This window comes from Phodopus roborovskii, unplaced genomic scaffold (genome assembly GCF_943737965.1).
Source record: "Phodopus roborovskii unplaced genomic scaffold, PHOROB, whole genome shotgun sequence".
Classification (NCBI taxonomy): Eukaryota; Metazoa; Chordata; class Mammalia; order Rodentia; family Cricetidae; genus Phodopus; species Phodopus roborovskii.
Genome location: NW_026125039.1, coordinates 65,587 through 79,027, shown reverse-complemented (window position 1 = coordinate 79,027; position 13,441 = coordinate 65,587). Strand labels below are relative to the sequence as shown.

General features: G+C 34.8%; 1 protein-coding gene across 1 annotated transcript; it reads left to right on the top strand.

Annotated features, from left to right (window-relative positions):
• The first annotated feature begins 12,018 nt into the window (after window positions 1–12,018).
• LOC127215819 (olfactory receptor 4F3/4F16/4F29) lies at window positions 12,019–12,963 on the top strand. The gene has a single exon (XM_051176346.1). It carries the CDS (start codon window positions 12,028–12,030, stop codon window positions 12,961–12,963), a length of 936 nt encoding a protein of 311 aa, XP_051032303.1. The 5' UTR covers window positions 12,019–12,027.
• The last annotated feature ends 478 nt before the right edge of the window (window positions 12,964–13,441 follow it).

Genomic DNA, 13,441 nt, shown 5'->3' with positions numbered 1-13,441 from the left:
TGAAGAAAACTTTGAAACACGGAAGAGGGAATGCTCATTTGAAGTCTTCAGGTATAGGAACACCTTTTTCTCTTCTTTTTCAATAATTAAGTTTTCAAAAAATTATGTGTATTTGTATACTATATGTGTGCATGTAAATCCAAGTGCCTCAAATACTTGTAAGCAGAATTCAAGAAATACCAAAGTCATTTGTTAGGGCCCATTTGTCTTCATTCACAGATGCAAGGGTGGTTCAACATGCTTAAATCAATAAATGTGATTCATTCCCATACATAGCCTCAAAACCAGAAATTACATGATGATCTCTGTAAATGCAGAGACAGCATTTAATATAATTCATCACTTCATGATAAAAGTTGTGAATATGTTAGCTTTAAAAGGAAGATATCTCAACATAATAAAAGCTGTACTTTTAAATCTATAACCAATATAATGCTAAATAGAGAAAAATTTGAAGCACTCTATTTAAAACCAGAAGAAAGATTTCCCACTCTCTCGCTGTTATCCAAGATAAGGTTTCATTATTAGCTAGAGCAATAAGACATTAGGAAGTGATAAAATAGACTTGAAACTCTGAAACTGTCAGAGGAAAAAGTATGTAGTTTTATTAGTTACTTTTGTTGTGACAAAATACTACTACTACAACAACAAAAACAAAACAAAACAACCCAAAACAACAAAACAAAACAAAACAAAAACCCCAAAACTAGTGGAAGAGTTTGTTTTGGCTTATGGTTCCACGGGAAAATGCATAACAGGAAGGAATGAATTGCATCAGGTATTGCAGGAAGAAGCTGGCTAATCACATTGCTAGCCATACATAGAAAGTAGAAAGTGGACTGAAGGGTGAGGCAATAAACTTTCAAGTCCCACCTCTGAAAATGCATTTCTCCAGCAAAGTTCTATGTCCTATGAGTCCCATAACTCTCTAAACAATACTATTAACGAATGAAGTGTTTAAGTACATGAGCTTATGAGGGGCACTTCTCATTCAAACAACCATAGTAGTACACTATAATAAATAGGCCAGGGAGATTTCCTAAATAAGACTCTAGTTGCTCAGGAAATAAAGCCAACAACTGGCAAATGGGTCTTTATGAAATTTAAAATCTTCTGTACAACAGAAAAAAAATTGTTCAGTTGAGTGAAGAGGTAGTCTACTGAATGGAGAAAATCTTTCCCACCTATATATCTGAGAACATTACTATGTAGACTATATCAAGACCTAAAATCTCTATGAAGAAAACAACCTAATTAAAATGGGCTACAGAGCTAGAAAGAAAAATTTTAAAAGACAAGTTGGAAATGTTAATAAATGTTTTGGAGTATACGGAGCCTGTACTGGCCATCTTCTGTTAGCAGGTTAGGCTCCAAGTGGTGAGATTGGGACAATAATCCAGCCACAAAACCTTAGACCCACAATCTGTCCTGTCTGCAAGATGCCCTGGGGCAATGGTGGCTCAGCTCATGTGGGAATTGCCAACCATTTAGTGGTCTAGAAAGAGGGAGTACATTTGCAACACTGCCTGGATATCCAGTACCTAGAAGCTGGATGGCTCAGAAACCTGGGACAGAACCAAACATATTGAGGAAAAATGTCAATGAAATGATTCCTAATAATGTTCTACTATACTCATAGATTGGTGCTTTGCCTAGTCTTCATTAGAGAGGCTTCCTCCAACAGATGATAGGAGCAGATGCATAGACCCACAGCCAGGTGGAGCTTGGGAAGCCTACAGAAGAGGTGGAAGAAGGATTGTAGGAATCAGAGGACACCAGGAAATAAAGGCCCTTAGAATCAACAGAGCAGGGTTCATATGGTCTCACAGAGACTGGAGTGGTAATCATGAAGCCTGGAAGGGTCTGCACCAGGCCATTTGCATAAATGCTGTGGCTATTTCACTTGGGGTTTCTGTGATATACATAACATTAGGAATGGGGATAGTTCTGATTCTTTGCCTGCTTGTGGGACTGTTTTTCTCCTACTGGGTTGCCTCCAGTCTTGATATGAGAATTTGTGCCTAGTCTTATTTTTTTTTTTTTACTTGTTATGATATGTTCAGTTGATAGCCCTATGAGGCCTTCTTCTTCTTCTTCTCTTCTTTTTCTTCTTCTTCTTCTTCTTCTTCTTCTTCTTCTTCTTCTTCTTCTTCTTCTTCTTCTTCTTCTTCTTCTTCTTCTTTATCTTCTTCTTAAGGTAAACAGGAAGTGGGTATGGTAGGGAAGGGAGGAGTTGGAGGACACTGGGAGGAGGGTTGGGGAGGGTTGCAGTTAGGATTTATTTCATGAGAAAAGAATAAAGAAAAGAAGAAAAATGTTACACTAAGGAAGTGTCAGTTAGAAATACAGTGGGATTCCATCTTATTACAGTCAACAAATGATCACAATTGTTGAGAATGTCAGAAAAGTGGAATCCTTATTCACTATTATTGGGGTTACAGATGTAGTCACTAGGGAAATCAGTGTGGAGGGGTCTAAAATGTACTGACTATTGTTCGTAGTGTTGGAAGATGCTATGTACACCACTGGATGAGAAAAGTAATCATCAGTTTCACTTATCCACAAAACCTGTGTGTTACTATAGTGACCTACCTGCTTCTGTACACTGTGAAGATGTGTTGCTCTCATTGTCAATAAAAATCTGAATGGTTAATAGCTAGGCAAGATTTTCAGGGTATAAAGAACGCAGGGGAGAAGTAGAGTGGAGTTGGAGGAGTTGGAAGAAGCAACATGGAAAGTTCGTAGATGAGGTAAATGAACCTTGGGGCAACATATAAATGTATTGAAATGGGTTAATTTAAGTTATAAGAACTAGTTAAAAACAAATCTAAGATATTGGCTGAACATTTATAATTAATAATAAGTCTCTGTGGTAATTTGGGAGCATCTTCCAGGACACAGAGAAACTCCACCTATAAATGGTGCCAAAATATCCAGCACCTACATCCACATAAGAGGTGAGAAAGCTTAATAAAAGCTTCTAAACATGAAAATGGAGCCAAATGTGGTTTCCTAGCCTCATGTCTCTCATGCTAGTGGGCTCGAGCCACTAGCATGAGGACTGCCAGAGTGAGCTCCACCAGGATGCCATGAACTAACTCCCATGGTGGATTTAAATTTTGCGCACGTAGATGGAAATGATTATAGAAACACACTAAAGACAGAGTCTATATGGAAAAGAAGCCCTTAAACAGGTTATAGTGTGTTTAAAAATGTATACAGCCTTGGGAGAAAAGAAAAATGGAATAGTCATCAAAATGTAATTTAAAAATAATAAAATCTTTAAAGAAATAATAAAGTAATATAAACGAAAAAAGGCACACAAAGATGGAAAATATATGGGGAGTCTGAATCCTGTATGCTATTGTGTTGTCTTTGAATTTTATGATTTATGAAGGAATGACAGCTGCTAAGACATATTGGATTATGGAAACTGCTGGATCAAACCAACCTATATATTTTAAAAATGTCTTGACTTCCAAGTGGAAGTCTAAAGTTGTGTTACTTTCAGTAGAGGTTAGAGTGCTTTTATTTCCTCAAGAAAGGGAGGCTGTGGATTCATTTGAGGTTGATAGGGATCATATTTTATTGGGAAGTCCCCCTGAAAAATCTGCCTATAGACATAAAGAATTAAGCATTTAAAAAAACCTGACAAAACATATAGCAAAAACTACTCAAACATAAAACAAAAAATCATCTTTGGCTAACTTGTATACAACACACAATCTATATTTGTATTAAAACAGACATGTATGCTACCTTTAAATGTTTATATATTTTTAGAACAAGGGGACCAGACACCAATGAAAATGGATGTCCCAGGTGATCCAGCATCTCAGAGTGCCTCTGTTTCAGTTTCCTCAGTATTCTGCATCCAGAACAGATTCAAGGATACTGGCTGAGATGGTTCAGACTCACAAACTACTCCAGCCAATACTTAAAAATTATCCTGATTTTACTCAAAGTTTCCCCAAAGATTCCAGCACCCCTAGACAACAGGAAGAAGTCTAGAGAAAGCAATGCCCATAATCCCAAAAGATGTTTGTTATCATTTACAAGTTGTTACTGGTTATAGTCAGAAATAAAACTAAATGAAATAGTTAAATTCAAAGACATATTTCTAAAGGAAGAAAGTTGGATATGTTATAGGAATGATAGGAAAAACAGTAGATTATTGAATCTACTCCAAAAGCAACTATCAATCTTAAAATTTTTTATTGGTATGGACTTTGCTATTGATACAAATTTAAGATTAGTTTTGTTATATTGAACATATGTTCTATTTTTGATTAAGGTATTGTAGCTATGAAGCTCATTTAATTATATAATATAAATACTTAGTCCATGAAAGATATTTTTGGTAATAAAGAAATATGTCACCCATAACTATCAAACTTGTAGTCACGTTAGGTATATTTTCAAGGTCATACAGAGATATATTTAGATTGTAAATGGTCTTCAAACATGTAAAAAACCTACAGAATATGGACTTTACTATATTTAATAACCTAAGGCTTTTTATGACCATGAGACATGTCTGCTCCTGAAAGCACCAATTTACTTCAAAAGATGAATGGCATCAAAGAACCACCATATGGAGTTTTCTTTCTTTATGGCAAAAGCTAATAATTTGGGCAAAGAAACTGCCCTTGTTCAGTACTGATAGTATATTGTCCAAGCAGAACACAAAAGAAAGCAACTATTAAACTTTGTCCAGACAAGGTCGGTCAGTCCTTCAAAATTCCTTGCTTCTCGAAAGTGTCTGTCAGATATACTAGTCATGTGGGGAAAAATTGGATGCCCCAATGTTGCAGAAGTTTGGATAATTGTCCAGGCAGCCATAAATCCCTGTTGTTAGGTAACTTTACAGAGTTGTGGGGTCTTTGATGGAGTTAAAGACTAAATAGTTAGACTTAAAAATTTCTTTAGTTATGATAAAACTTTAGACTTAGGTATAAAACTTTAGACTTAGAAAGATAAGATAGATAATAAAGTATTTTCTCTAATTTTCCCAAATACAAATAAATGGAATCAATAACTGCAATTCTTACTTGATGGATATTGTAACTGTAATTCTTACTTTATAACTTTTATTATATATAGCTTTACTATATTAAAGTTAAAGCCTTCCTTTTTAATTAGACAAAAGGGGGTAATTCTTCTGCACACTTTGAAGATGTGTTTCTCTCATTGATTATAAAAAGTTTATTGGCTGTTGTTGAGACAGTGTTTTTTGAGTCAGAGAGAATGTTGGGAAGAGGGAGGGTGGAGTCATGAGCCAGATAAGGAAGGAGCAACATGGGAACTTCATGAATGAAGTAAATGAGCTTCGGGGGCACACATTGGTTAACAGGAATGGGTTAATTTAAGTAATAGGAGCTATTTAAAAACAAGTTTAAGCTATTGGCTGAACATTCATAATTAATAATGTCTCTGTGTTATTTGGGAACATCTGCTGGGATACAGAGAAAATTCACCTACACACACCTGCAAAATATGCACACTGGTGAAATAGTGATACAAATGCCATGAAAATAACAAACCACTATTTGGATTGAAGACTCATTTGATGATATAGAACCTATATCTGACCCTGCCTATTATGTCAAGAATCTGAGACTCCATAGGCCACAGACTCAATAGAAAACTATACCACAATTATTCTGCTAATAAAATGACTCTAAACAACATATTACTATACCCATATATTTGTGCATCCTTCAACTCTTATCAATGAAATTTGTTCTTTCAGTAGAGCATAATTAACACAGAGACCCATACACTGGATAACATGCATAGGATGAGAGATCAGTCATTCCTGAATGAGATGGCTATTTTAAACCTCTCCCCTCAAGGCTCAGAGACCTATGTGGAAGAGGAGACAGAAATATCATAAGAGCCCAAAGTAGTAGATAACTTTAAGGAACCAGCATGTTCCAGACACAGCATGGCTGTTGAGCAAATGAACTGTCAGAAACCATAATAGCACATACAGTATCCACACAAATTCAAACCAGAAAATATCAGGAAGAAGTAGAAATAGGCATGAGTTTACACCCCTGGAAACTATTTACTTGGTAGATGTTGGAACAAGGTAAATCAGTTTCCTTTGGTGGAGTGATACTGGGTATATGACCCAGAGAAGACTACATGTTTAAGAAGTAGTTGTCCAACATAAAACAGACTCCATGTTTTTATTATTGCTTGTTTTGGTGTTTATTACAGTTTTTTTTTTTTTTGTTTTTGCTTTGGTTGTTTTTTAAAGAGAGGGTAAGAATATCAATTTCTGTGGGTATGGATGGGGGCATGGGGAGGAGTTGGAGATAGGGGAAGAATGTGATCAAAATATATGAAAAGTTTAAAAATAAAGAAAAGAAACAAATTAAAATAGAACTATGATATTCCCAGCTATACCACTCATGGCCACATACCTAAAGGACTCTCTCTGTCTTACGTACTTTTCCATTTATATGAGATAAAACATCATGAGCAAAGCAACTTATAGAAAGAAGAGTTTATTTGGATTTATAGTTACAGAGAAATAAGCATTCATGATGGCAGAGCAGAAGCATGGTGACTGGAACTAAGAACTTACATCCTTTAAGCACAAAACAGACAGAGTACAGGGAATGCTGTGAGCCCATCACAGTAAAAATATTTCCACCAGATAGGGTATACCTCCCAAACCACCCAAACAGTTCCCCTAACTGGTGACCAAATAGTCAAACATTGCACATGTGGGAGATATTATTATTCAGATAACCATAGGCTATATTCTACTGCAATGATATTTGTACATTCATGTTTTTTGCTCTTCTCTACACCATAGCTAGAAAATGGAATAAGCCACAGATCTCCTGATAAATAGATAATGGAAATGTGGTAATATAATAAAGAAATTATATTCAGCACCAAACAATGAAATTATGATATGGTGATATATCATTTATGATTTATTAAAGCTTGACTGAATTTCAGAAAGCAAAGTTAGTCACAAGGTATAAAATCCAGGCACACACCTTTAATCACAGCAGCCAGAAGCTAGGAGGTGGTGGTTCACACCTTTAATCCTAGGATTTAGGATTAAGAGGTAGACAGATCTCTCTGAGTTCCACGACACCCAGGTATACATGAGTTTGAGTCAGTCTAAAAGAGTAACAGATCACACTCCTTTAATACCAGTGCCACAGGGATGTAAAAGATAGAAGCAGGGTCTTCAGTATTTAGGAGGAGGTATTCATTCTCCAGCCACACTGAGGAGAGGCAATGAGACCAGCCCATTCAGCCTGAGATATTGGTAAGAACTAGTGGCCTGCCACTTTGCTTTTCTGTTCTTCAGCTTGAAATTTGAATCGCAACATCAGTCTCAGGGTCTTTTATTTATCATGTTACATTATAATGTTAAAATATTTTGTAATTAGTATTTATTTTTGTAAAGTAAGGCTTGTATGGAGATTGTGTCAACTCTTAAGTTAGTTCATTTCTTCTACATGCAAGTTTAAGGGATTGATTCAGGTGCCTGGGCTTGATAGTAATTGTTTTTATTTATAGAGCCAACTCATTGGCCCAGCATATTTATAATAAATTGATTATTTACAGTAAATTTTGAGAAAATATTTTCTTTGAAGTAAGGAATAATTGCAATGAGCAATTATCAATTATTGGATCTAGGTAATAAGACCAAAACAATTCCACTTTTATTTCTCTCTCTGCACTATCTGAGTTTCAGAGTTCTTTAGTCACACTGACCAAAACAAATAATTCTCTAGAGAAAATCCTGTAACCATGAGCCACTTTAAAGCTCTCATGCTTTTGCAGTGTCCCTTGGTCAGTGGCCTCTCAAGGCATTATGTAATTAACTACATATATTCCTAATGGAAGATTCCATGTGGCACTTTATGAGAGATGACACAGGGAAACCTGACTCTGACAAGATGCTGTTGTCATCATTCAGGTAAAATGGATGGATAGAAATAAACTTAAGAGTAAATAAATTGGTTATTAACAGATGTTAGTTTGTGGTTGAAATTGCTGTGGACATGAACTGCATCCTAAAATGCTTGAGGAAGTCTAGAGGAAAGTAGAGCACAGCCAGGAAAAGGAATTGAACAACACAGGAATATAATTGTAACAATAATCAATGTATAAAGGGTCTTTGAACTTGGTTGTAAAGCGACGAAGGAAGGGTATGTGGGGTGACTTGGAGCCAATAAAGGAAAGTAAGAAATGATGTAATAGTGTCATAATCTCCAAAATAAAATAAAAACTGTCTATTACAATATTGGAAAGGGCTAAACAACTGACTGCCTTTTGAATACGACCACATTATACGTAGGGGAATATAAATAGTACTAGAAAATGCCAAAAAACTTTGTGATCTTTTGTAGGAAATTTATGCATTAGTCAATTGTTCTATGCTCAGAAATGATAAAATGAGGATCTAATCTCCTACTAAATGACAAATAAGAAAAATATTTTGATAACACATACAAGGAAAATGATAAGAGCTATCATTTCTGTTTGTATTTCAGTTTCAGTAGAAGCATATATATTAGATACTTCTTGAGTTTTCAAGATGAAAGTGTCTCATGTATTTCTATGTAGAAAAGAATGTTTAACATGGGTAATACAATGCTAAAGGCAGGCTGTAATTTTTCAGCATGTAAACTAATTTTTCAGCACGATGGGGGCAATTTCAAAACACAGTAATACCGGAAGGACCTGTAGTTAGATTTATTTTGCTTGCTTTATTCTGAAGAATGTAAATAATGTGGATATTAATCTTGTTTCTCAACTATAAGTGGAATGGTGAAGGGTTAAAAAGTTTGTCAAGCAGGGATGGCAGAATGTGGGACAAGTGTGATCGATGTGATCTTTGACTTTTTAAAATTTCTAATTTATTTATCCTCCATAAATTCTTCAGTTTTAATAATATTATTTTTCCTTTAGTCTGCTTTGCTGCTTCAGAACTGTGCCTGGACTACCTTGTTAAAATATACAGATACATACAGAGTTTCTAAGTGATAAAGAAAATCTTTTAGCAAATATTTATTTCTCCTTATTTTAAAGTTATTTCTGATTCTAAGATTGGATGAAGAAGAAGGAAAAAAGATGTAGGCTTAAACCTTATAAGCTGGTGTCTAATTGAGGAGGGTTTAATGAATTACATTTTTGATGAGTAGTAAATACATATCAACTGCTTTTTGAGAACAAGTGATCTAAGTTTACATTTGAAAATCATTTATTCCTCCAACAATAAATAAGGACATCAACTGTAGTATTAAATAAGAAAAAGTTAATGCATTTGGATCTGTATTTTTGGTGCTCTCTGCTAACTGACATTTACCTTTTAAATTAAATTATCTCAGGGTTTGGGTCCTATTATGGACAAGTGAAAAGAAATAAAATGATAATACTTATTGAAGACTCACATTTGTATACTTATTGAGTATACAGTTATGATATTTGTTTTAGCCCGACAGTTAAATAAAAGTCAATATTTTAGTTTGTTCAATAAATAATACCAACTCTCAGATTTTTAAGTATTAAGCCTGGGATTAAACTATCAGTAGTTAAAGCATGGCATTCATCTTGTGGTTTTTATTTTTTTTTTAAATCAAAAGCCGTACTCTGTCTACCATCCTATATTACTTCTTTAAATAAAACAAAACACTATGGTATAATGTGACAAGCCATTTTGCAGATATATAAACACATAGTTACTGCTACATGATGTCATCTTGCAGAGGATTTAGGTCATGTGGAATAAGTTCAGGGCAATGATTCCTGTCATTCCCTGTCCTTCGAAGGCTGATACTCTGGAAGAATGTGAGTTTGGATACTTCATTTTGTTGTGATGTCAATTGCTAGAAAATTTTCTTGACACAATTTTTGTTCCTGACATAATGCAAACTGGTAACTGATTGTTTTACAGAATGCAAATATGTATCAGTCTACCTCTGTTTGGGGAGTTAGTCTCATGTGCAGTTAACTCAATTAATGGATAGTACATTAATGCTAATGTTGTAAAGCAAGACTTCAAGGAGAGGGGAAATATCCCATGAACCTTGAGGTCAAATATTTTCCAGACTTGAGAAGTTAGAAGTAAGGGACTATATGTCAGAATTAGGTCTATAGTCTTTGCCATGGATATCAAGATGGATAGTTAAAAACAGTGAGTAGTTTTTTTTTTAATTTTATAATTGAACTGATAATATATTAGTCTTCAAATCAAAGTGTAAAGAATTGTCTTTAGTGTTTGTTAATCTTTCATCTTCTGAGGAACATCTTTGAACTCACTCTAATTTGAAAGTAGAGGCACATTTAATTCATGAACATCTCAACATGACTGAGTGAATGGCAGTAGTTTCTCTGAATGATTACAATTTCAAATTACAAAAGCATAATAGAAAATCTGTCCTCCTCCAGTTTTATGAAGGCACAGATAGCAAATAGATGCTGTATATATTTATGATGTACAATAAGATGTTTTATATATATGAATATGTAAAATATAAAAATATAAAAACATAAATATATATACATGCTGTAAGGTGATTAAGTCAAACTAACTAGCATATTTGCCACCCACACTTATTTAGAATATGAATGGTGAAGGTCTACACTTACGAATTTTCATGTAGGGATTAATGTTTTTAACAATCAACACACTGTGCCATGAATCTCCAGAAATTATCCATCCTGTCTGTGTTTTTTTCCCTTTTGACAAATATCTTCAATTTCACTTTTCTATCCCATCCCATTTGCTCACGGTCCACTGTTACACTTTCTGCTTCTATGAGTGTAGAATCTCTAGAGTTCATGCTGACGGATATATTTCAGTATTTATCTTTCTCTGTCTCTTTAGTTCAATCAGCACAACGACTTCTAGGTTTGCTCATGTTAAAAGAAAAATAGGACTCCTTTTCTTTGAAGGGGGACAAAGAATAGTTTATGTGTGTTGGATTGTGGTGTGTGTGTGTGTGTGTGGTGCGCGCATGTGTGTGTGCTATCCATTCTTCTGTCATTTAGCGTATGTTATTTACACATATTACTTTTTATATGTGAATGTTATTTCTTCTGGATATATATCATTCAAATTAGAATTGCTATGTCATGTAGTATTTCTAGATTTAAATTTTAAAAATTAATTTTATTATTATTTTGTGTGCATGTGTGATTGTGATATATATGAACATGATTTATGTACATTCAATGTGCATGTATGTGCATATGTGCATGCGCACACACAGTTACACAGATCAGTCTACACTGGAGGCTGAAAGACAATGCCCTGGGTCCTACTTTCTCATTCTCCACGTTATTCCTCTGAGTGTTTCATGTTGAACCTGGATCTAGTCTGGTGGGTCCCCAAACTCAAGAGATCCTTTTATTTGCACCTTTCACAATGTTGTGGGTACAGCCACACACAGCCACAATTAGCTTCTTGTTTGAATGTTGGGATCTGAGCACAGATACTCACAATTAAACAGCAAGGGCTCTTACTAACCAAGCCATCTCTCTAGTCTGATATTTCCATTTTTTAGTCTTTTCTGTTTTTCTTCTACCTACATCCTCTACAACCTCTTTATCATTTGTGGTGTTAAGGATCAAACATAGGATCTCACTCTTCTGTTGTTTAAATTCATTAGGCTACAAACCCAGTCTTTATATTTAATTTTTTGAAGTACTTCCAAGAATTTTTTTGTTTTCTTGAATAAATATACTAATTTATATTCACAAATCTTTTAAAATCCACCAAAACTTGTTATCTTTAAATATTTTTAAGTTTTTGATATAAAAATACAGTCATCTCATTTCTTTTTCCTTTCCTCCCCCAACACTTCCCATGCACCTTCTTTTGTTATCCTTGGAGACTGTGAGGTGATATTTTACTACAGTTTATGATCCTCTGGTGACTAGTAATGCTCAGCACTTGTTTATATATATGTAGGACTTTACATTAATACAGTTATAATGCATAGTTTCTCCTGTTTCCTCTTACAGGTAGCACTGTCCACAAATCCAATGGAGGGAGTGAATCAGTCTGTGGTGTCAGAGTTTGTGTTCCTGGGACTCACCAACTCCTGGAATATCCAACTATTGCTCTTTGTGTCCTCCTCCATCTTTTATGTAGCAAGCATGATGGGAAACTCCCTCATCGTGTTTACTGTGGCATCTGACCCTCACTTACACTCTCCCATGTACTTTCTATTGGCTAACCTCTCCTTCATTGACTTAGGTGTTTCTTCTGTTACTTCTCCCAAGATGATTTATGACTTATTCAGAAAACACAAAGTCATCTCTTTCAGAGGCTGTGTCACTCAAATATTCTTCATTCATGTCATTGGTGGTGTGGAGATGGTGCTGCTCATAGCCATGGCCTTTGACAGATATGTGGCCATATGTAAGCCTCTCCATTATCTGACAATTATGAGCCCAAGGATGTGCATCTTGTTTTTAGTGGCTGCCTGGGTTATTGGCATTATGCACTCCCTTGTTCAACTGGCTTTTGTAGTAAACTTACCTTTCTGTGGACCCAATGTGTTGGACAGCTTCTACTGTGACCTTCCTCGGTTTATCAAACTTGCCTGCATAGACACTTATCAACTGGAATTCATGGTCACAGCCAACAGTGGATTCATTTCTGTGGGTTCCTTCTTCATACTGATCATTTCCTATATTGTCATCATAATCACTGTACAAAAACACTCTTCAAGTGGTTCCTCTAAAGCCATGTCCACACTTTCAGCTCATATCTCTGTGGTGGTCTTATTCTTTGGTCCTTTGATATTCTTCTACACTTGGCCTTCTCCTTCTATACATCTGGATAAGTTTCTGGCCATTTTTGATGCAGTTGTTACTCCTTTTCTGAATCCTGTGATCTATACATTCAGAAATCAAGAAATGAAAGTGGCAATGAAGAGAATATGCAGACAGCTAGTTGGTTATAGGAAAACTTAAATACAGGTGCTGTGGACTGTCTTTAGTGAATGTAGAAACTTATTGTTCATCACCTGCAGAAAATCTTTACATATATGTAAACATATTTCACACACACATATAAATTATATATCCTGTCCCGAAAACAGAGAATTACATGTATTTATAAGGCTAAGATTATAATAATCTTGAACTTACATTCCTAGGGAATGTTTATTTGAAGTAACTGATGCTTAAGGCTTTTAGAACAAGGAAATTTCTCTCTTACATTTATTTTATATTCTGAGAATTTAAAAATGAATATTGTATTTAAATAACTTCTACTGCTCTGTCTTCCCAGTCAACTCATCCCTGGCCCCTTTCATTTGTTCTCTAATTTATGAATTCTTTAATTATATACATGTATATATAAAAGTATGTACATATATTACAACAATAATAAATATAAAATGCTGAATACATTTAATATATATGTGTTTAGGGATCATCATAGGATTGG